Genomic DNA, 23,736 nt, shown 5'->3' with positions numbered 1-23,736 from the left:
GGCAACCGTAACCCTCTGCCAATAGGATTGCGGCTAACCTCGTCATACTCGCAAAGCGTTGTGGGAAATGGAGTCTCGCTGCCTTGAAGGAGGCTGAAGGCAATGGGAATGAGATAAGAAATCTTTAAGAACGCTGCCGGTCTTTCCTTTTGGGCCTAAACCAAATCTCACCTCGCCCCATTTAGAGGCTCTGAGGCTCTTCGGCTCCCAAACCCTGGGCCCTGGAGCCCTCAGCCCATGCTCAGAGGCTACCTGGTCCTTGTGCCTGCGACCTAGAGTACTGCCATACAGGAAATGATATACTGGCACCAGTATGTAAAGCCCAGGGCTTCTGCCACAGGAGAAAGAACTGTTTGACACTGCTTTAACTGCCATGGCTCTGGGCTGTTGGATGCTGGGATTTGTAGTTTGCTGCGATGCTTGGGTTCTCTCGATAGGGAAGGCTGAATATCTCAGAAAGCTACAAATCCCAGAATCCCACAGCAATGAGCTCCAGCAGTTAAAGCGGTGTCAAAGTGCACTAACTCTGCAGTGTGGATGCAGCCCTATTACTGCAAGGGGTTGAAATGATTAAAATAGGAATGACTAAATAGTTGACTCTGCCCAAGATTGCTTCTGCCTGCCATAGGAACTCATATGAATCTGCTCCACTCTGGGCCTAACTCCAACTCCCAGAATTCCATAGCCTTCAGCCAGGATGCTGAAAAGCAGTGCCAAACTGGGTTATTTCTCCAGCATGAATGCAGCCTTCATCTCCCATCCAGCCCAGTCCAACAGCCAGACTAGTTGAGAGACTCCATAGTCCTCAAAAACTTATTCTGTTGCTCCGGAGGAGAGTACATGAAGCATTCGATCCAAATGACTGTGTGGGACAGGCTTAATGCTTCCTTAACTTTACTTGTGCTAGGAAAATACGCCGTTTGCACTACAGCCAAGGTCCAGATCCCTTAGTCAAGGTCCATCTGCAGCCCAGGAGAGTAGTACTTCAGTGTCAGGGCAGGATCCAACAGGTTCAAATTAGAAGAGATTCCAGCCAACTGTGAGGAAGCACTTCTTGGACGTAAGAGCAGCTCCACAGTAGAACAGGCTACTTCAGATGACAGTTGACTCTCCTATTTTGGCATCTTCTCTCAGGGGTGATTCCTCCATGGCAAGGATTGGATTAAGCAGACGTTGCAGTTCTTTCCATCTTGTATTCTGATCCTATGAATCCCCCGACCCATCGATTCTTCAAATTACAGGACAAAAGTCAACACAGTGCAATACTAAGTCACACAAAAACACTTTTATTATTGACATACAAATGTGGTTTTGGTCTGACTTTGTGTCCTAACCATACAATCCCTTCCCCCCAAATACACTTAAATTCATAGAAATTTCCCAACAAACTACTTTCCAGAGTCGGGCAATTCACTACTTGCTTCCTTGAAAAGATTCCCTCGACCCACAGAGGTTCTCCTGTCAGCCGGGGATGAGCGGAAGATAGAAAAGCTACGGCTTACGGGCAAAATTTCATTACTCAAAATCATACTGGAATACGTCATCAAACTGAACAAATGTGACAGCTACAAAGAACCAGGATAGTGCATGTTTACAGCTCCAATGCAAAAACAAAAAACCCCAAGACAGTAAAATTTTATTTTAAAAAAGGGAATTAAAATTACTCCGGAAAGCAACTGAGTATAGTTTCACTACCTTTACATCCAGGCAAATGTTTTTTTAAAAGTATCAACAAGAAAAGAGGTACAAACCAAACCCTTTTTCCTCTCTCCCCACCTCCCCGCCTTCGTATTTTTAAACATTTCCAGTTTTAAGCGTTGCGGTCGATCCTCACGTCGATCTCCCTGCCACGGAGCTGGATGCCATTCATCATGCGGCAGGCTCGCTCTGCGACTTCCGGGGACTCAAAGCGGACCACACCGCACCCTTTGGACTTCCCGTTCTCCATCTTGATGTCTGCATACAGGACATGACCTGCCGGAAAACTCATCCTTAGCCCCCGCTCTGCCTGAACTCTGCTGTCAACGTTTTAACAATAAGAATGCAGGGCTTACTGTCAACTTGTAGTAATTACTATCAACACTACCATGACTCCGTAAACTGTACTACTGATACCTGGAATGCTGTGCTGAGGATTACTTATTTATCTATCATTAAAACATTTTAAATGGTTTGTGTGTAAATGTGCCTTCAAGTCGCCTGTCAACTTACTGTTACCCCACAGGAACTTCTTAGGTGATCTCTGATCTAAGTATTAACCAGGGCTGACCCTCCTTAGCTGATCCTGCCTGATCCTTAGCTACCAAGATCAGGCAGGATCTTCCACCTTGAGGGTATTTAGTAGGCCCCTGGTTTCACAAATGTTAATTCTTAAATGTTTATTGCTCTGGTTTCTTTCATTTGAGGGTGGCACCCATGATAATTTCTACACTCCTCACTGAAAACTGAGAAATGAGATGGAAGGAATATTTAAGGGGAAAAAAGCATTTAGAAGGAGCTGCTGAGGAAGCAATAGTCAGTGAGACACTGACAGGCACATATGTCCTGCCATTTGGCCAAAATGGAGGGACCAACAGATCTCCCAAAACTGCTTTATCTGCTTGCAAACAGAGAACCAACCAAAGCTTTATGAAACACCTCACTCTTCCCCACTCAGAAGCGAATGAAATTCCCTTGTTCTTGCAACAATTCAAGCTTTATCTACAGTTCAGTTACTCACCACACTCATTGAACTTGTCCTTTAGCATCTTCCATGTGAAGTCAAAAGGCAGCTGGGGAAAACAAAAACCAAGATGATCATCAAGCAGCACAAGGAGACCCTTGCCCTCCAGGGGCTTCCTTTTCCAAATACTATGCTTCATGTCGTTCATGCAGGGCTTGCTAGGTTTGGCCAGGTGGACTCCAGTCTTCCCCAACCTGAAAACCAACTCCTGCAACCACAATGAAATTCAACCAAGGGAAAGTGGCACATTGTTGGGGAAGGCTGACATGTTCTCCCAAGGCTCAGGTTAATGACACCCCCCCCCCCCCATTCATGGGCTTCTCTGAATGACCAGACTGGAAAGAGCACAACCCTCTCCTCTGATGTGATGTGTTGTGCTGCCCCAACTTACATTTCTCACAAAGATCTGGCAGGCTTTCCTGGCAACCCCAACGGTGGCAGCAGTGGCAGGAACAGGTCCGCCGGACCCCAGGCCTCCAGCAAAGTTCCCAGCGGCAGCGGCGGCGGCAAAGTTTCCCCGGTCCATCTCCATGGTCCTCTCAAAGGTGCTCCCCATGGCCAGCCCCATCCTGTCTAGCCCTGCCCCGCCCAGGCCTTGCCCCATGGCAGGCCCCATTCTCTCCATGCCAGTGGCGGCAGCTGCGGCGGCAGCTGCAGCGGCTGCTCCCATGCGCTCCAACCCCATCCTGTCCATGTTGGTGGCTGCCAAGCGGTCTAGGCCCATCCGATCAAGAGGAGCAGCCCCGATGCGCTCCAGCCCTGCTGGCATCCGATCCATAACTGGGCCCATCCCCGCCGGGACCATGCGGTCCATGCCCAGACCCATGCGGTCCATGCCAGCAGCCCCCATCCGCTCTACACCAGCAGCCCCCATCCGATCCATTGTGGTGCCCACACGGTCGATGGCTGAGCCCATACGGTCCATGCCAAAGCCCATCCCAGCAGCTCCCATCCGCTCCATCCCTGCAGCCCCCATCCGCTCCATGCCTGCTGCCCCCATGCGGTCCATGCCAGAGGCAAGGTGGTCTATCCCCAGGGGGGCCATGCGGTCAAGGCCTGACCCCATCCTATCCACGCCGGAACCCATCCGGTCCAGCACCATCCCCATCCGGTCCATCTCAGAGCCCACCCTTTCTATCCCATGCCCCATGCCAGAGGGGAGCCTTTCCAGGCCAGTGGCCATGCGGTCAAGGCCGGGAGCCATCCGATCAATGGCAGGGAGGCTTGCTCCACCACCCCCACCTGGAAAAGACAGAAGGAACGAACAAAGAAAGAGAGAGAAAACACACAATGAAGCACTGGCTGGCCCGATTTTGCTTTCTGGCAAATAGCCCCAAGGAATGGCTTTTGTTTTCCATAGCTGTCCCCACCCCATCTCAATTTTCAACTGCAAATGGTGACATTTGCTCTAGACAGGGAGCTGTGCTTACAGAGTAAGGCGTTTGGCTTACCTATTCCCCTTTCCAGAGTATCTCCAAAACTACGGGGCATTCCCATTTCGTTTCTTGGGAAGTCTCTCTCAAAGCCACCCCCAATTGCACGGTCCATTTCTCAAAAGGAATGAACAGGAGGACATACATTAGTCTTATGCCAGAACACACACATGACACATAAAACACCAAACAAACTTGCCCAGAAACAGCAGCCAGCTGAATCAGGTGCAAAACCCACACACTAGATTCTGCTTCCAACAAGGGGGAGTCAGTGGCCTCTAGCAAAACTACAGGCAACCAAACACCTTTTGGACTGGCAGCCTGTTTCTCATCATCTCCAGTACATGCCACAGCGTTAAGACTGCCACTGCTCAGTTCCACTCTCAAAATAAAGCAGACAAGCAGATACCAACATTTCCATTCACTTTAAATTCTGCCTAAGCTTTCAAGAAATACATGAAAAGAGCTCTGCTGGGTTGTTCTTCTGCAGCAGTGGAAGGAATCGGGTTAATGGTTTTCAGCTATAAAACCTTCTGCACTCTTCGCTCAATGAGCCAACTCTACTCACTCCCCAAAGCTCTGCTTAAGCAGTGCTGGACCATCTAAGCATTTCTTTTTCAACCCATCCATACATCGCACGAGGTTCTTACCATTCATCCTGCCAAGGTTCATCCCAGAAGGAAAACGGCCCAAGTTCTCCATGCCAGTGAAAGGGCCTTCCATCCCTGACAGGAGGAAAAACATATCACATTTTGCCCACATAGTGCGAATAACAAGCTGAACAGAGAAAATAAGTACAGAAAACCAGAGGAAACAGGCCACAGGATGGGACTGGGGGTGAGGAGAGAGAAGAGGTGTCATGCATTAAAGATGCCAAGAATGTACACACTTGAAAGATGCTTTAGCACTTGTTTGAGCAGTTGTTCTGACATTATCTCCTAAGTTTTCCATTTGCATTTTATGCCAAGCCCTGCCACTTACCTCCCATTTTGTTCATTCCAAAACCCAAGCCTTCTATCCCCATGCCTAGAAAAGAAAGAGGACAACCAATGGAATAGGAATTAGACTCCAAAGGTGGGCAGTTTGGGCCTGACCCAAAGAGCCCTTTCCAGTGGAGCCTCCTCCCTCCTCAACAGGGACCTCTGGAGGACTCCAAGATGGTTAAAGGTCTGGAGACCAAGTTCTGTGAGGAATCACTTAGGAAGCTGTGCCTGTTTAACTTAGAAAATAGAGAGGTGACATGACAGCCATCTTTAAAAATATATGAACTCTTATTCCAGCAGCCAAAGCACATTCACAGAATCAAACAATCTTGCAACCAAGAAGAGACTCTTGCAGCCAAGAAGTTCTTCCTAATATTTTAGTGGAATCTTTTTTCTTGGAATTTCAATCCACTGGAACATGTTCTAGTCTGTGGAGCAGCAGAAAACAAGCTGACTCCATCTCTACACAACATCCCTTCATATATTTCAAAATGGCTACCGTCACATCTCAATCTTCCCCTCTCCAAATTAAATACCAGCCAAATCTGCCAAGATGGAAGCATGCCTGAACTCTCAGAAGCATTCAAAACCATGAGGAATAGCTTCTTGAAGCAGAGAACAGAACAGAAGTTGTAATATTTTGAAGCATGACAAACACATGAGGGAAAGCAGCAGGGAACAAACACAGGGAAGCAGTGGGGAAGGAGGGGAGTATTTAAACAAGGAGGCCAGCCACAATTCCTCACTCACCCCCAGGGCCCAGGTTGCCCATCCCCAGCCCTTTGTTCAAGTGGTTCGCGTCGATAGGTATCCCTCCTGGCCCCAAGCCCATGCCGATGCCCCCGAGTCCATCTGGAAGCAGAAGGTCAAAAGCCGTTGGTCAGTATCTATGCAAACCTTCAGTGGCAAAGCACAAGTTTCAGGTGGCAAGGAGGCAGGGACTGCAAAGAACTGCCCAACACACCCCTTTAGCCCACTCCCAGGATTTGTTTAGGGAAAGGCAACCACTCAGGATTTCTGTACAGTGGGGGTTGGCAACTGAGGCTTGGGAGGGGGTATATCATTGGCCCCGGGAAACCTTGGAGGGCTGCATTCTCACCGCACACAAAAAATTGTCCCTAAATGCCCACTAGGGGTGTGGGGAGCACTTCTGCCACATTTCTAGGGCCCCCATGGGCAATTTTAAGCCCAGGAGAAGCCTTTTTTTAAACAACGGGAAGTCCGCGCTTTGTTTTGTTTTTAAAAGGCCTCTTCAGGGCAGGCAAAAAAGTGTGGGAAATGGACATTTAGATGCATGCATGCACATGTGCACGCATGCACACACACACATACATATAATTTGTAAGCAACAAAAATGGTCCTGGATCATATGCAGCTCATGGACTGACCTTTGCCCACCCTGCTTTACAGCAAGGGCAACTTGTAGGCCTACAAAGGTAACTGGAAGTCCTATAAGACTCAGTCAGCCCAGCCAGTGGTAAAGAATTATGGGAGCTGCAGATCCTTCCCTCATCATCAATGAAAGGAGCAACAGTGGGGTGGGAATCATGGGAGCTGTAGTCCAAAACATGCAGAGGGCACCTGTTTTGAACTGGCTTCCCCAAGAGCTCCCAGAGGAAGAGCTTCCAGTTATCTTAGCCATGCCTTTTACACGATGGTGATACTCACGAGGAAGTTGCTGTGGCCTCTCTGGAGGAAAGAAGTCCCCTTTTGGCAAGGCTCGCTCATCCTGAAAGAATAGGCAGAACACAAAGATGTCAATGGAGAGACAGAAGAAAAGAAGGGGGGAAGTACAGTGCATTGCAGGGAGAGAAAACTTTTCAAGAAATTAAGAAACTATATTTTTTAAAACGTATCCTTACCATCTTGACATGCATTGGTCTGTCGAACAGAAGCTGCCCATTGAACATAGCTGGCATTTAGGTCAAGGAGAAGACAGCACAGATTGGACCAAGGGAAACCCAGAGAGAGAGGCAGTTGTAAGAGCATCCAGCAACCATCATTCCTCTGTTCTCATCTCAATGCTTCCCTGTTGCTGTCTAAGGTCAGAGTCCACAGGAATTTCCACACTACACTTCACATTTGCAATGGGCAAAATAAGTAACCCTTGAAAAAATGTTTTGGCAGCCTCAAGTTTCCCAGACCCATCAGGCCAACCTTCTTATAGCCAGAGAGAGAGGAGGAGTGAACTGCTGCTCTCAGAAGCCTCCAGGAGCAAGAATTTCTTTTCTGCACTAATATCAAAAAGCATTCATTTATGAGACCTCTGGCAACTCTGTAGTTTTTGTTTCTTATTTTAGTAGTCTATGCAACCCCAGAAGGTTCTGAGACATAAAAGCGGGCTCAGTACCTGCTGGAGTTGTTTTAATGATTTAAAACAAAACAAAACAAAACATCATAATCACAAAAGTACAAATTTATTTTTCACATCCAGGTATTTTCCTGCACTCTCTTGTCTGAATTGTCAGACTATTTGGTGGCAGAAAACGAAAAGACAGAACCTGCTACTTTTTGTTTTAAGGATGGTAAAGCAAGTTCAAAATCCAAAGAGAGATAAGAAGGATCTATTAGATCAGAAGCTGGTGTCCACATGATGGGATCCCACTGGTCTGTTTTTAAAGCACACCCATGAGAAAGGATACAGATGGCTTGGACAGCTTCAATGGCCTGTTCAAAGGTCACAGTGCCAATCCCCCTGCTTTTGCCCTCTTTGTCTTCAAGGATGTCTGCACGGACAACCACACCGGCCATGCTGAACACCTCCTTCAGCTTCTTCCAGCCTACTTTGTAATCCAGCTGAGGGAAGAGTATACGTCACTCAAGAAAGTAAAGAACCAGGCTGTGATGCTTCAAGATAAAAGATCCAATAGCTTACAGACTATTAAAATAGGAAACAAGGCACTAGTGTTATGAGTTCCAAGTAGAGGAGCTATCTGCCACCAGCCCCAGCCCATATGTGACTATGAAAGACATGAGCACAGGATCAGAGGTCACTTACGTTGGCCACAAAGACAGTACTTCCCAGCCTGCCTGCCTGGAGGGCATGGATGATCTCGTTGGGAATGTTGGGGTTGTTGAGGATGCTGGGAGGGATGTTGACCATCCCAGGGCCCCCGGGGCCAGGCCCAATCCCCATCCCACTGCCGGATACAGACATGGCTTTCTGGACAGCTCTCCTGACATGTTCTCCATCAGGATCCTATAAGACAAAGGGCAATGGTTGAGTTCAAGTGTCTGACTGTGGAATGGCTAGACAGAAATGGCACTCAGGGTCAAGCCAGGAAAAATCCTTTAAGAGAGCTTGGCTGCACCTGAATGGCATCCTTGGGGCACCTTCTTCAAAGCTTGCTCATCAGCTGAAGAGGCTGTGGGCTGCACAGAACACAGCAGGTTGAGCCAAGCCCATAAAAGCTATGGCCTCATACTCTAAAGTTGTTTCTGCTGCATCTCTTAAGGCAGCAAAGGATCCACATTGATGCATGCTCTTGCAGGCACCACCATCCTAAGGAAAACTGGGAAGGAGGCAACAATGGGAGCAAGTGTTGCTTGCATCCTGGCGTACCACTGAAATGAAGACGGCTTAATGCTATCGAGAGAAGCTTGTTTTCAGAGGACCCAAGCAGCAACCTGACTCCCTAAGCAGAGGTCATGAAGGGTTAGGATGAATTTAACGAGGAGATATTTTCTTTGACTGAAAGAGTTAAGAGGCAGGCTGGCAGCATTAATATATTTGTGTCACTATCATTGTGTCAGTGCAGACCAGGCACAGGTCAATCATCTCAAGAAGAACCAGCATGGTCCAAATACCTCGTCTGCCATATTTCCTGGTGAAAGTGAGTCATGAGGGCAGAACAAAATACAAGGGAATGCACAGAGCTATGCAAGGGCCACAGCTGGCCTTCCAAGCCATACCTCCTTCACTTTCAGAGGCCTCCCGCTGAGGCTGTGCTTGTTGAGGACCTCCACAGCCTTTTTCATGCTCTCTTCCATCTTGAACTCAACAACACTGCAGGCAAAATGCAAGGACAAGTCAGTACATCCCAACGATGCTCAAAACATTGTGTCTCAGTGAACAGTGGGATGGGGGGAGAATACTTACGCGCATCCCTGTTGGAGCAGAAATTCCATGTCATGCAGAGAAGAGCAGAGAGCAAGGAGGGAGGGAAAGGGAGGGGGGAAACAAAAGTCAGTAAAGAGCTAAAGGCAGAACAATCTTAAAAAGAGTTATTTTAAAACAGTTGTTTGGGGTTTTTTTTTAGGATCATTCAGTCAAAGGTTTGCTGCTGAAACAACAGCACAACTGCCGCATTACCTGAATTCCAGCAACTACCTTTACATGGCCAGAGAGCAGACACAGAAGTGGCAAAGGGCAGCACAGACTCCAGCTCCACTCAAGAGACGTCAGTCACTCTTCTAAGCTCCTACTTGACACCAAGCCCTTAGTTGCCACTCTAGTCCAGAAATCAGCCTTCAGGGAAGATTCGGGGACCGTCTCCCACTGAGCTGACAAGCACTGGCGCCTACAAGAGCTACTCTTTTCTTCCATGTTTACATTTAGACACAAGACTGCCATGGAATTCTGACATTTATGCAACCTCTCTTCCACATCAAGTTTACAAAGGTCAGCGACAAGAACCACAAGAAAACATTTAAGCTAGGTTTTTGACATTCATATACCAGTGAGTGTGCACAAGGACCCATGCTTAAGTCATACAGCCAAACACCAAAGGAGCGCAGCAGAGGGGTGCTGCTGGGCCTACCAAGCCCCTTTCCATTGTCTCCTCCTCCCCATCCCACCACCGCTACCACACTGTAGCCCCGGGGCAGCGCCGACGATAGAACCGGTGTACTACACACACACTACATTGCCCAAGTTCATTGGATTCCACACCACCAGAACAGTTACATTTGTCATGTAGTAAAAATCCACAGAAGAAATGCTCTCAAAGACTTACCCTTGACTTTCCTTCAGCGTCCATTAAGAGCTCCACGTATGTTACCTCACCAACTACAAATGAGATTCCAGACGGTACATAGACCAAGGGAGAAAGCCAAGAAAACAAGGGGGATTTAGAACAGTCGTCAACAACCTTATATGGAGCCTCTGCCTTATTAGAAAGCCCAGGAACACTCCACGTTTGTCAATCCACTACAACCTGGCATTACAGTTGTGCAGTATGTTGTGTGAACCAGAGTCAACACGGATTCTTGATTTTCTCCATCTTCGCTGACACACATTCCATTCCCACTTCTCAGTCTTCCTGGGCTCTTCAATGCCTGCTAGCTGCCAGAACACCAAGAAATAGGAAACCTGCATGGATTGCTCACAAGCGCTCTTTAGACAAATCTTTGAAATCCAATGTGCCAACACTGATAACTACCATTCTAGCTCTGTGTGTGTGCATGCCTTGCCTCCAATCTGAAAAGGTGAAGACTGCCTTAAGCAGTACAGGAAGCAGAGTATCCAGTTCCAGATTTGGCTTCCTTCTTCCCCCAAGGCAGCCATGAAGCTTTTCGGATCTTCCACACACAATGTGTCCTCTGCTAAAATAATTTAAAAGCTGGCATGTATAGGTCTATCACAAACTTAACCGATTATCCTATTTACTTACTTCCAAAGTAATACAGATGATACATTCAGATTCCCATTTCCATCCCCACAACCCTGAGACAGAGGAGAACAAGAAAGCAACCCAAACTTGGGTCCTTCTCACCCAGCTTCAGACTTGTAGCCAACACAACACCCAGCTCTTTCTACATCCCATTTCCACATCTACAGAAACTATCCTCAACCTGGACCTAAAAAATGAACTGAAGATATAAAAGCCATGGAAAATAAGACGTTTGCAAAGCAGGAACGCATGCCTGTCTCATTTTAAGAACTGGCCAACTTGGAATCCTGGTTCCTGCTATGTGTTCTAATTCTCTTCAGTCTGGACTAAAGTAACACTTAAAAAGAGAAAAGTGTCCCAAATGACACTATTTGTATCATTACATTGGTATCAATGCATTAAAAAAATACCCCAAAGAATCTTAACTGGATTCAATTCTGGATGAGGTCAGCTGGAAGAATATCAAGAACACTGGTCTGAAAGCTAGAGTCATAAGGAGAACATACTGCACATCTATAATGCTTAGGTTTCACCAACAAATGATAAACTGAAATGACTTCACCAAGAGGGGCAACTATTGAACAGGTGAGAGTTCTGAACAGACCACAACACTCCTAAACCATACTTACTGGCACCAAGACACGTCAGGGAGGCTCCCATGATTAAAGGCGTTAAAGAATCCCACGATTGCTGAGCGATGGAAGAGCAGTCTGTCGCCTCCATTTATCGGCTCCTCCCAAACCTGCAGCCAGGGCCCTGTAATTCTTACATACCAATTCTAACCATTTTTAAGAGCCACCTTCCCACATCTTGGCGCTATGGAGATTTGTCTCAAAAAGATATTTGTTTCAGATTGCCGAAGCAAACATTTGGCAGAAGGGAGGGCTGGAGAAGCATCTTTCAGGAATGCCACTTACGCAGAATCTGCGCTGTAAGTCACAAAGCCCAATAACACTTCCGCCTGCACATAAAACACTCAGTTCCCCTGCACAGAATAGAAAGAGGCTTCTCCCGTTGCTTCCTGGGAGCGCCTGCAGGGATAATCAGTTGAGCAGAGGAAACGAGTCTCGCATCCGAATCCTGCGCCCAGGTGAACTGGAGAAAAAGGCCAGGAAACAGCTGGCACAAGTTCAATGTGCCGCTGGCAGCAAGTACACATCTAGGCACACAAAACACTCCTATTCACCAATGTTTCACACACAGGGTAAGGTCAAGAACTGTCATGTCCACCTCCCAAGCAATGTTCCATTCATAGTTTAATGTAACAAAACCATCACTGGAAGGAGGACTGGACAGTTCCATCTAATCATCCAGCAACTACTGAGCCCTGTTGGGATTTTCTGGTGCGTCAAACACACCCTGGTGAGTGTTCACATCTAATTATGAATGGCCCACACACCACTCACAGGTCGGTGTTTGAAATGCTTTCCTTGGACTCGTACACCCATTAGCCATGATACTCCACTTGAAGCTACAGGTGCACACTGGACCCTAAGCTTCAAAGTGAGCGGCCCAAAAATATATTTCCCAATTTAAACATTTCAAGAGATACCCCCCAGGAAGATGGAGATTTTTATTCATTTCCCTTTATTTCTGGAACTTCCCAACTGATTATAGGTGGGTTCCATTTATGTGTTGCCTGCTTTGACTATTTTGGGGAAAAGAGGGGTTGTGAAAACAATTTTTGAGACCATATTTAGGATCACATCCCCTGCCAAATTTCCCTGAAGGATCTATGATGTTTTGGTAAAAGGATAAACATGGGAAAAACAGTAAGCCAACTGTGATGCATATACCCTCTGCAAAATCGAAAGAGGGAAAAGTAACAGAAGCCAATCCATCCATCTCCCTGTTGAATTCAACTCTTGAAATGGCTCTGGAGTATTCCACAACGAATGCAAGATTGCATCAACCACAAAGGAGACTGCTGCCCTCCTCCTCAGTAGTCACTGGGCAAATTGTCCAGAAAGGCTTCAAAAGAGCTTCTTCTTTTTTTTTAAATGCAACTAACACCAAGCCCCCAATAATAAAAGGCTTGACTCTTCCAAAATACTAAAATGGCTCTTTTGCTCTGAAGCCTTCTTAGCCACTGCCAAACACCCGCACACAAAGGATGTATCTTGCGAGGAAGGCCCAGCAGCTAGCATGCAATGCCAAGAGAGCCTACGCTCAAAAACCCTTGGCTGCTCAAACTCAATACAGCTACTCAAAATCACCTCAGGCACTTGCCTGCCTCCTGGACAAGGAAATCGGTCACAGGGAAGGAGCACAGGCACCCAACTCAGGCCCCCGCAGAGCCATTTACCTTTCTCTTTGACCAGGTCTTTGAGGTACTGCCACTTCACGTCGAAGGGGATGTTGGTAATGAAGGCCCGGTACCTTCTGGAAGGGCTGGCATAGGGCTCAAAGCGACTCCCTCCTCCCCGCTTGGCATTTCTCTCTTTCCTCTTCTCGTTCATGTTGGAACGGTCCCCTTCACTGCAAACAGGAAAGAGGGCTACAATCACAGGACCTTAGGCACCCCAAAGCCCCAGCCTTCACCCCACAAGGGCTGGCCTTGTCAACAGCAGCCATATTGTCTAGTGGCCACTCATAAATGCAAGGTTGTGGACCTAAACCTCTTCTTTTTAATAGTTACGTTTCCACAGAGTGAGAACAGACTTTTTTCTTCTACAGTCTAGCCCAGTGTTTCCCAAACTTTGGTCCTTAAGCTGTTTTGGACTTCATCTCCCAGAAGCCCCAGACATTGTGAAGCTGAAGTCCGTAACACCTGGAAGGCCAGAGTTTGGGAATCACTGGTCTAGCCTTTAATTTCTTAATCTGGCAAGATCCCACAGGATTTTGCATGGCGGCCAAAGGGGGATTGTAGTGAAGAGGCTGCCGATTTGGGAGTTGTATTTGACTACAAGCAACGCACTACAGGTATAACTTCTGAGTCCCCACCGAGGAACCCTGCAAATGCTCCTTTTGGGACCTCTGGGACAGAACTGGGTCAGCCCTTTAACAAAATCATGACTTCTGGAAAAGCCTTGGATGTTATGCGGGTTAAACAACCGAGTTCCTACATTCCCAGGCACTGTGATTCCTACATCCAGGTATCCATTCTAAAACTGGGCCCACGGCTGAAATACACTGGAGTTTAAGAGGCAGATGCTTAAAAGCAAGAACTATATTGTTAATTAAGTAAGTCTGCAAGCAACCAAATAGAAAAGAAAATAGGATGATGCTGTTGTGTGGTCTCTCAAATAAGACCGTTTTTAAAACAAGAACTCCAGTATTAACAAAGGTACTTGAAATTCAATCCCACCCCCCTTAAAATACAATTAAATTACAATTAGCAAAAACCTTTTATTGTAGCTATACTTTAAATACGTTTTTAAGATGGCTTAACCTTGTTTTTAAAATCAGTGTTTGTACTTAGTTCCTTTTGACTTTAGTAAACAAATGCTTTAATTTATTGCAAGCCGCCCTGATTCCCATTTTGGGGAGAAAGGCAGGATATAAACCTAACCCAAATCTTGCCTTTAAAAAAAGCCCACCGTTTTAAGGCCGCTGTAGTCCAAAACCGATGGCAGCAATAATCCAGTTTGAGACCATTATAATAATAATTAATTATTATATAGCTGCTCCGTCTCAATGCCAGGGGATCCTGGGAACTGTAGTTTTGTGAGCCACTGAACCTTCTTTGCCAGAGAGCTCTGATGCCACAATAAACTACAATTCCCAGGATTCCCTAGCACTGAGCCAAGGCAGGCAAAGCGGTCTCCACAGATACTACACTCATCCCTCCACATCTGCAGCTTTAACATCCATGGATCTTATTAATCTGTTCTCTCTAGGAATCTCTATGTCCTCCAGCGCAACTCTATGGTCGACTTGAACCAAGGCTCTAAAGATGCCTAGAGAGGAATCACAGAATCCTAAGGCATCTGTAGCTCCTCCAGCGCAACTCTATGGTCAATCTCTAGCGGATGCTGACCATAGAGCTGCCCTGGAGGACCTAGAGGTTCCTAGAGAGGTGTTCTCTCGGGTAAAAATGTGGTTTTGGTCATCTGCGGCTTTTCCACATTTAGACCCGAGGGTCCGCGGCGAGGCTGGAAGAGGCTTAAAGGTTGGAAATATCGGGGTGCCATTATTATTATGCTATGGAAGAGCGACGGGGCCCAGGCCCTCTCTCTCTCGGCCGCTTTGTCCGGCGGAGGCCTCCCCACCAGAGGCTCCCTTCTCCTCCGCACCTCTTGGGCATCCCGACGTCGCCCAAGCCGTTGCCAGCCCCGTTCGGCGCCACTCCCGCCGGCCCCAGCCCTCCTCCGCCGCCGTGCTCCGCCATTTTGGGTCCGCTCTCCAAAACTGACACAGAGCCGCCCGACGCCACAACCGCCGCCATCTTCTCTCGCTCCTTTTCGCTCGCGCGGAGCAGACTGCGCATGCGCCGCCACCTCCCTCTCAAACCACGCCCACTCACTCCCTACGATCCCTCGCCTTTACGCATGCGCAGAATGTTTACTTCCAAGCCATACCCGCGCTCTCGCTCTAAAACTCCTCCTTTCTGCGCATGCGCCGGTTCATTACCTTTTCCCTTCTGCTGCGCACGCGCTGACTCTACTTTCAAGCCACGCTTACTCTCTGAGGCCCATCACGTTTGCGCATGCGCTGAAGAGACGCTGCTTCACTTCTTAGCCGATGAGAAGGAAAGACAAGAGAGCCACGCCCCCTTTTCCATATTCTCTCTTCGTCCTCACCCGCAGGCAGGCATAGACATGGAGCAAACCACTTCCGGCCCCAACCGGAAGTGCTCCTTGCCTTCAACCAAAGTTCATTGTTTCTTGATAGCATCTGATTAAAATCCCTTCTGTTGTCTGCCTTGAAAGAATAAAAGCCCAAATAGTTACTAGGAAGTTATTCCCACTGAGGCATCAATGGCATCCCTGCTCCTTTAAGAAATGGTGCAGCTGTACGGCTCCATCCCTATGGAATCCTGGGACTGGTAGTTTTGCAAGGTCTTCAGACTCCGCACAAAACTACAAATCCCATGATTCTGCAGGACAGAGCATGGCGGCTAAAGTGAAGTCAAGCTGCATTATTGCTACAGTGTAGATGCAGCCTCCAACACAAAGCCCAGTTTCAGAAGATGGACTGTCAAAATTAATTTTCAGATGAACTTGATTTTCTTTTACTTCATCCCCCCAAATATCTGCATTTTATTTGGGACTGGGAATACAGAGGGCCCATATTATCCATCGGGGTTTGGGTTCCAGGAGACCAAAGTCCATGGAGGCTCAAGTCTCATTGTATTACACAATGGCATAGGAAAATGGTTCCCTTACACAATACGGCAAAAGCAAGGGTTGGATTTTTAGTTCAGGTCTGTGTGCAAATATTTTCAAGCCATGGACAGTTGAATCCGCAAATGCAGAATCCGTGGATACGAACGGCTGACTGTATGTCAACGCGGGAAGCCACGGTGGACCCGAGTCCAAAGAGACATTTCATGGGGGAGGCAATGTCTTCATTTCCCTGCTCCGCTCTGGTGCCACAACCAACTACCATTCCCAGAATTCCATAGCATGGAGCCACAGCAGTTAAAGCAGAGTCAAACTGGATTATTTCTCCTGTGTGGACGCAGCCACAGACAACAGATGATCTGGTTTTATCGGCCGATGGTCTCTTGGTGGATCTCTAGCAAACTGGCAGAGATTTCTGATTCCTCTCATCCGATCGGAGCAACGTCTGCTCCCTCTGCCCTAAATCAGACTTCCTGAGATAAAAGTTGGGGACTGTAAGGACTTTCTGCAAAAGTGCTGAAGAATGAATTAACGCTCACATTCATCCTGTCCATGTTTTATAGGCTTTAGGAACGCATAACAGTAACTAAAGCCAGAGTAGTGTAGCAGCTTGAACGCTGGACCAGGACTCTGGAGACAAGGGTTCAAATCCATGTCCATCCATAGAAACTCACTGGGTGACCCTGGGCAACTAACACTCTTTGACCTCATAGGCAGGCAATGCCAAACTCCTCCAAGCAAATCTTGCCAAGAAAACCCATCACAGGTTCACCTTAGGGACGATGAAGCCACAATGACTTGAAAGCACACAACGACATAGTAACTGGGCATTTACTAGTCGATAAAACAGGCCTGTAAGAAAAAATTAATGGTAAGATGCCTTGCAGTTGTTGCATTTTCTCTAGCAGGCTGTGTAAGGTCGGCTCACGCTGTGGAGATAGATAAGAACGTTTCCACCTTAGAATGCATGGGAATCTTTTCCTTTGCTAGGATGGGGTGATATTCTCCCTCATTTGCCTGGGAAAGAGTCAGCTTTCCAAAACAAGGAAGAAAGGATATTGAAAAATCAGGAAAAATCAGATTCTTTGGTCTCCTCCAGAGGGGTTCCAAAATCAGTCCCCCTCCGGTCCAAAAACCTGGGGTAGTGTCTAGTCCATCACGGGGAGCCCAGCGAACAGCAGCAGTGACAAAGGACTGCTTCAATGACTTGTGAGCTAACTTTGCCTTGGGTTTCATTCCTGCATCCTGCCTCACACCTTCATGCATTCAAGAAACCATTGTTCTGGTGCACCTGTGACTCTGCTTCACTTTGACAGACCCTCAAGCCTTAGACAGCTTGGAAATGGAGTGGATCAGGCCCTGGAAACACTGGGAGAGGGAGGAAGATCAGGAACAAAGAGATGTGGGCATCTGTGAGTTCTGTCCAGGTTCTGTTACCTTTGGATTCAAAGAGGAAAAGACGCAGCCCGGTGCCGTGACCTCTCAGAAACTACCAGGTGGTTACAGCATTTATTTATTCTTAAGAAAACAAACCTCCAGTTCAACATTTGGGAGTTCTTTGTTGTCTCTTTGTTTTACTCCTCCTGGGACAACGGTTATATGTCAATCCATTCTCAAATGCACAGAATCCTCTACATCGGGGAAAGCAACATCACTGACAAAACAAGAGGGGGGGGGAACAGGAGGGGAAGGAAACGGAATCCCCCCCAGCCTCCTCCCTCCCCCCCATTCCCAAAATCTATGTAGTGCAAAAACAGGGAAAGGGCACAGGGACACATGTGGGAGGGGCTGGGGTGCAAAAGAGGAGCAAACTCTTCCCCCTCCAATTCTTCGTAAGAGCACCAATTCATTCCCAGAATGAGAACAGACAGCAGGCAGATCTGCAAACTCCTTTCAGATGTCACAAGGTCACAGTGATTTTGTGGTGGTTGTTGGTTTTTTTTAACTTGCCTCAACTGTTTTACAGGATTTCTAGCAGGGGTGCCCCAACTCCGTGCCACAGCCCCACAGCTCTCCCCAGTGCCCACAGTGAAATCACTGGAGAAGAGGGAGAAGGCGCACGATCTGGAAGCCACGCCGCGTGGCATGAGGCAGGAGTTGGGGGGGGACTTCCCAGCAGCAGCTCCACCAAGTGGAAAGTGGCCAAGAGGACAACAGCCCTGGCACAGACTGCCTGGCAGGGACATTGAAGGGAAGAAACTAACCAGGGTGAAAATGGAGAACAGGAATAAAATTATAATTACAACAATAATTATGATAATATAAGATAGATATATGGATATAGGGGGAGAGAGGCAGGGGCTTTCCTTCCCCTCGCTGCGTTTCGCCTGGAGGATGGAGCCTGGCCAACGGACGCTCTTTGGCAGGTGGCTGCCACCCACAATCATTGCACGCACCCGGAGCTTGGTTGTCTCTCTGGGATCTGGCCTAACAGGAGGAGCAGGCGGTGAGCTCCCCTCCAGCCGAGTTGATTGTTCAGTCTTGGTTGCCGCAGCCACAGCTTTTGCCGCCGCTGAGGAAAGTGCTATTTCTGCCACATGCCGCCATGTAAGAGGAGGATGCCCCGTCCCAGCTCATACTGTCGTCTCATCAGCCTTCTTCTTGAGCAGCTTGGCAGAGAGTAGGGAGTGCGGGACGGGGTGCGGAGGGTGCCTTGAGTCTGGGATCATCAGGCGGACTTTCTGATTGGTCCTTCGCCACTCTGAATACAGCTGGCAATGGTAGCGGAATGAAACCTGGCCAGAGGATGGGAGGCAGTGAGAGATATGGATGGAGAAAACAATGAAGAGAGAATTAAAACAACACAAGCAGATGTGGGGACCAGTCCATGCACGTCTCAGGTGAGGGAGAAAGATGCCTGAGGCTCTCCATGCAAAGCACATCAGAGGCAGGGGCACAACAATAATAATTTTAAAAATAATCCTCCAGCCCACAGGATTATGGTCTTGAACAAGGGCCATTCTTGCAAGAAGAGAATGCATTCTGCTCTGCACGACTGACAAGAAAGAGAGGACTTTGAAAACAGGATAAGGGAAGAGCCCAAGACAAACAGGAGCAGGCACTCACCAGCGTCCAGAGGACATAGATTGTGAAAAGTGCTATGGTCAGGGCGATCAGGCCGATGGCCTCCAAGCGGCTATTGAATTGCAGGTGGTCTTGGGCACCGCGAAGGCAGAGCCAGCCGGAAATGGCGGCCAACGGCGTAATGAACAGGAAACACACCATGTCGCAAAAGAGCGTTCGCTTCTCGTTGCGCGGCCCCGGGTCCTTCAGCCACTATGGCCATGGAGAAGAGGGAGGAAGCAAGGCAAAGATGGTTGGATCAGAATGAAAGGGGGAAGAATGAGCAAGAGAGAAATTACCCAAAAGGTAGGGCATGGCAGCAAGCAGGACATTAGTTCCATCTGGCTTCCCCTTGCCCACCCTCTCCTAAGAAGACAACACCAAAAGAGTCAGTTTGGTGCCAAATACTGATACGCACTCCTAAATAGTGCAGCAGAGAAGCCTCTGAGCCCTCTATCCGATGGGCTCCAGTATCTCCTGACAGCCAATGACAGAACTGGGCCCCCAAACCAATAATTATATCGACTGTCCCCAGCTGGCCCACCCAATCCCCCATGGCTGGCTACATGGTGAATCCCTGGATTGGGCTGCAGCCCTTCCAGGATGAGCCTGACAGGAGATGGACTCCCAAGCATTGTACAGTGCAGAAGGAGATAGAGAAAATCAGCAGCAGGGCTGGATGGTGCATACACACCTACCTCTGTCAATGGCCGGGGCCGCCGCTCTACAACGAACTCGGTGTGGCAGAGCTCGCAGTAGCTGGTGTTGGAGGAGGAGAGCCATTTCTCCAGGCAGCTCTTGTGGACAGCTCCCAAAGTGCCAGTGCAGTCGCAGGGGGACAGCAGGGTCTCACCACTGCCCCCCTCGTGGCAGATCCGGCAGATGGGCCCATCGCTGCGGGAAAGAGCCAGGAAACACACGGGGATGAAACTGCCACCAGAGGCTGATGAGGTGGTGGACTATGGCAGGGGTGGGGAACGGTGGGAGGCCCTCCAGGAGACCTCAGAGAGCCATACCTCCCTGGCAGAAATAAGGTCCCTAAATGCCCTCTAAGTTTCGGGGGGGGGGCATCCTCACCATGTTTGAGGGGACTTTTTTAACAACGAGAAATGTTAACTCACTTCCTGTTTACTTCCCACGTTAGACTAAGGACTGATGGCCAACACAGTCCAACAATCTTTGGAAAGCCACATGATTTCCTCACACAGACAGTACCCAATATTTCTGCCCTGAAGTGACAGGAGGTGCTTGATGGTGGGGAGGAAGGCCTTCCCAAGCTGTGGCCCTCCCTCTGTGAAAAGATTTCCCATGGAAGATCATGGAAGGTTCCCAGTGCACCCAATTCAGTGGGACAGCGCTTTTCTTGACTGCTAACTGCACTGGTTGTCTAAAGGAATATTTTACTCTTTGGTTGTTCATGTACTATTTTATGGCCCAAGATTTATTACTAGTTAGAATTAAAGGTTTGGTGTATTGACTCCACAACCCCAGCTTCAGAGTAATGAGGAAGCTGCCATGGACTGAGCCAGACTGTGGGGAGTGGGCAGACAAACAGAGGGTCTCCCCTGTTTCCGACAGTGTTTTGTTGGTCCCACCCGGGTGCGCCTCAGCCTCACCTCTGGGTCCCCAAGGCCTTGATGACTGTGGAAAGCAGGCGCCCGTCCTTGGCCGTCACTTGGGTGACATACTGGGGGCGGCCGAGGTCAGCCTCTTCCACCGACTTGGACAAGGCGGCGCCACCGGGGCAGTCGCACAGCGAGCCGGGGAGATGGCAGCAGTCGCCCGTTGTCATGGCGACCACGGAGATGCAGGCATCAGCGACAGGAGGGCAGAATCATCATACGCCTGAAGGGAAAAAGAGAGAGAAACAGCAAAGGCACTGGTCAATAGGGAGCCAGGGATCAGGGCACCCCAGAGCTGAAAGGGAACCCCCATTTGCTATGCAGGGATATCATGCGGTGAGGGGATCGTGCATGTATCATGGAGGATCGGAAAGGTACTGGCCAGGGTGGCACCCCTGTGGTGGGAGGGAACCTGTGCGTCTCAATGCAAGTATGACCAGGAAGGCGCGGGCGTGCTCACACCATGAAGATGGGCTTCCTTTCAGGGGCAACCTGTCGGCTGCTGTGGGGTAAAAGGATGCAGGACCCAGAAAGGCCTCCTTAGCTCCCACACGGCATCACTAAAGGGAGGGGGGCTTCCGACGTTCCTCAAAAGTCTGGACAACTCCCAAATACGCAAGCGCTCTTGTTCCCAGGCTGTTTCTGAGTCTTCAGCCAAAAAGGCCTCCAAGTCGCCTGTCACCACCAGCTTCACAGGGCACTGGTTCCCACACTCACTCTTTGACTTCAGCTCCCAGAAGCCCCAGGAATTCTGGGTGCTGCAGCCCCAAAACATCTGGAGGATCAAAGTCTGGGAACCCCTGGTCGACTTTTAGACGGGAACATATCTGTACTTCTTCACTAGATACATATATATATGTATGTATGCTTTAGGGCAGTGGTCCCCAAACTATGCCCTTTAAGGAGTTTTGGACTTCATCTCCCAGAGGCCTCAGCCGTTTTGGCCAATAGCCTGGAATTCTGGGAGCTGAAGTCCAAAATGCCCTTAAAGGGCGCTGTCTGAGGCCACTGCTTCAGGGCCTTGGCTGCCCCTCCCATTCCCAGCCTCCTCCGATCCCCTCTCCTTGGGCTCCAAGGGCCTTCCTCAATCCCTCCCCTTCCCTTGAGACCCCAAAGGAGGGGGCCCTCCCATCCCGCTGCCACTCAAGGCACAGGCCCCGCCCCTCCGTACCTGCGCCCCGCCCCTTCCGCTCGGGCCCCGCCCTTCCGTCCGGTTCCTCGTTCCTTCTTCTCCTTCTTCCTCCTCCTCCCCCTCAGCGCCGCAGGGGCCCCTTCCGCCCCATTTCTCCGCCCAGGAGAGCGCAGGGAAGGAGGAGGAGGAGGAAGGAGAGGCTGCCGCCGCCACCGCGGCCTCGGCCCCGGCCGCCTCCGTCAGTATTCTCCGCCGGAGGAACTGCGCACCTGACTGGACGGCGGGGGCCCGCCCACTTTTCCTTTTCTCCGCCTCGCCCACTCAGCTCTTACAACACGGGGACTGGCACCGGGAAGAGCCAATCAGCCGCTTCGAAGGTCAAGAAGCACCCGCCCCTTTTTTTCCTGGCAAAGAGCGTTAGCGCATGCGCACGGGGCAGCCCAGGCCGTAACGGTCAGCGCGTCGGTTTGCCGGCCAATCAGGAGCTCCGAAATCGAAGACGGCGGGGAGAGAGGGGCAAGAGTTGCCATGGGGCGTGGCCCTGAGAAGGAGACCACGCCCCCTCCTGCCTGGCAAGGGAAAAGAGGAACGAGAACGAAAGCGAACACACTTCCGGGCCTCTTCTGCTCTGCAGCAATTGGGCCTCTCTTCAGTTAATTTTAAATCCTGATTTACCTTTTGAAATCGAGAGCAATGTTCGCTTACTTGCCTGTTAAGAATAAGACTCCACTGTCCCATTGAAGGCAAGACACACACACATATATATATGTATATGGCGTGTGTATATAATATATATATAGTTCTTGTGTGCCTCAAGTCTTTATTTTGACTTATGGTGACACTATCACAAGGTTTTCTTGGCAAGTTTCTTTGTGTGTGTGTGTGTGTGTATAGTAAAAAGGTACAGGGATGTTCGCAGGTAAAAGTCAATTCAGTCTTTGACAAGCAAGTCCTGAGGGAGGGATCAGTTATGACTAACCTTCCAAGGGATAATCCAAGCCACAAGTTCCAACCAAAAGGAAGAGGACCTTTCTTCTGCGTCAGATTAAGGCATGAGGCTGGCTTTTGTTTAAGTGCGTTCAGGACCAGGCTTTGAACAATCCACAAAGCAGACAACCATGAGAGGAAAACAACAATGTCTCCCAATCTCCGTTACAGCAGCATTTTTATTGTCCTTGAGAAGAAATCGAAGAAACCTCTTTGGTCTTTTCAGTTTCCTAGAACGGTTCTAGAGAGCGGATGGCAAAAGGTGGCTGGGAACTTCTGAGGAAAGGACAGAATGCGAGAGAATCGCGGAGGCTGCAAGGCCTGCGTTTAGACCTGGCCTTAAAAAATGGGTGGAAGGAGATGCATTTGAACTCAGCTCTACCAGGCGCTGAGCACTGGCCCAAACCAAGGGCCCCCTTTCCCAAATATGATCCCCATCTGTTCCTGCGATGTCTCCAGCAGACCCTCTTGGTCCACTGCAGGAGGCTGAATGCTAACCCCATTCCCTTTCCAGCCTGGAAGACTACGCTGGAAATGGTATTCATAAAGACGCTCCACGCTTTCACGGAGCCCTGAGGAAACTCAGACTCAATAGGCGGCAGCCCCTCATCCTCCTCCGGAGCCCATCTGCACAACCAGAATAATGCCTTCTTTCATTTCCTGGTGGGCTTTTCAAACAAACATCCAGGAAAGTTGCTGCAGCCGTTCCTGTGTGTGAGGGAGGGAGACAGGTCCAAATATGTTCTGAGGTGGGAGATACCCAGCAAAAGGACCCATCGGCCAGCTCCGATTCTTCTAAATGTGCCCAAGGCCTTGGTTGGGAACAAGGGTCCAGCTGGTGTCCCTCCCCTTGGAAGCTGAGCGGCCCTGGTCTCCTTTTGGCACCAAGCCCTGGCT

General features: G+C 49.1%; 2 protein-coding genes across 4 annotated transcripts; both read right to left on the bottom strand.

The window, feature by feature from the left end:
• Positions 1 to 1,270: 1,270 nt before the first annotated feature.
• HNRNPM (heterogeneous nuclear ribonucleoprotein M) lies at positions 1,271 to 15,167 on the bottom strand. Of its 3 annotated transcripts, XM_042479894.1 has the most exons (16): positions 14,986 to 15,166; positions 13,056 to 13,228; positions 10,094 to 10,146; positions 9,238 to 9,245; positions 9,051 to 9,144; positions 8,137 to 8,337; positions 7,781 to 7,934; positions 7,001 to 7,050; positions 6,807 to 6,867; positions 5,889 to 5,990; positions 5,137 to 5,181; positions 4,806 to 4,880; positions 4,174 to 4,272; positions 3,114 to 3,964; positions 2,720 to 2,771; positions 1,271 to 1,974 (listed from the first exon to the last, which is right to left on the bottom strand). In XM_042479894.1, exons 1-16 carry the CDS (start codon positions 15,135 to 15,137, stop codon positions 1,811 to 1,813), a joined length of 2,334 nt encoding a protein of 777 aa, XP_042335828.1. In that variant the 5' UTR covers positions 15,138 to 15,166; the 3' UTR covers positions 1,271 to 1,810. The 3 variants fall into 3 exon arrangements, with proteins under 3 accessions (XP_042335828.1, XP_042335829.1, XP_042335830.1); XM_042479895.1 differs by lacking the exon at positions 5,137 to 5,181 and having other exon boundaries at positions 14,986 to 15,167; XM_042479896.1 differs by lacking the exons at positions 10,094 to 10,146; positions 14,986 to 15,166 and having other exon boundaries at positions 13,056 to 13,189.
• Positions 15,168 to 17,525: 2,358 nt separating this feature from the next.
• On the bottom strand, positions 17,526 to 22,154 carry MARCHF2 (membrane associated ring-CH-type finger 2). The gene is made up of 5 exons (XM_042479981.1): positions 21,892 to 22,154; positions 20,715 to 20,943; positions 19,797 to 19,992; positions 19,102 to 19,311; positions 17,526 to 18,770 (listed from the first exon to the last, which is right to left on the bottom strand). The coding sequence occupies exons 2-5, from the start codon at positions 20,888 to 20,890 to the stop codon at positions 18,609 to 18,611; spliced, it is 744 nt and encodes a 247-aa protein (XP_042335915.1). The 5' UTR covers positions 20,891 to 20,943; positions 21,892 to 22,154; the 3' UTR covers positions 17,526 to 18,608.
• Between the last annotated feature and the right edge of the window lie 1,582 nt (positions 22,155 to 23,736).

The sequence above is a fragment of the Sceloporus undulatus genome, chromosome 7 (assembly GCF_019175285.1).
Source record: "Sceloporus undulatus isolate JIND9_A2432 ecotype Alabama chromosome 7, SceUnd_v1.1, whole genome shotgun sequence".
Classification (NCBI taxonomy): domain Eukaryota; kingdom Metazoa; phylum Chordata; class Lepidosauria; order Squamata; family Phrynosomatidae; genus Sceloporus; species Sceloporus undulatus.
This window is presented reverse-complemented; position numbering and strand designations above follow the sequence as displayed.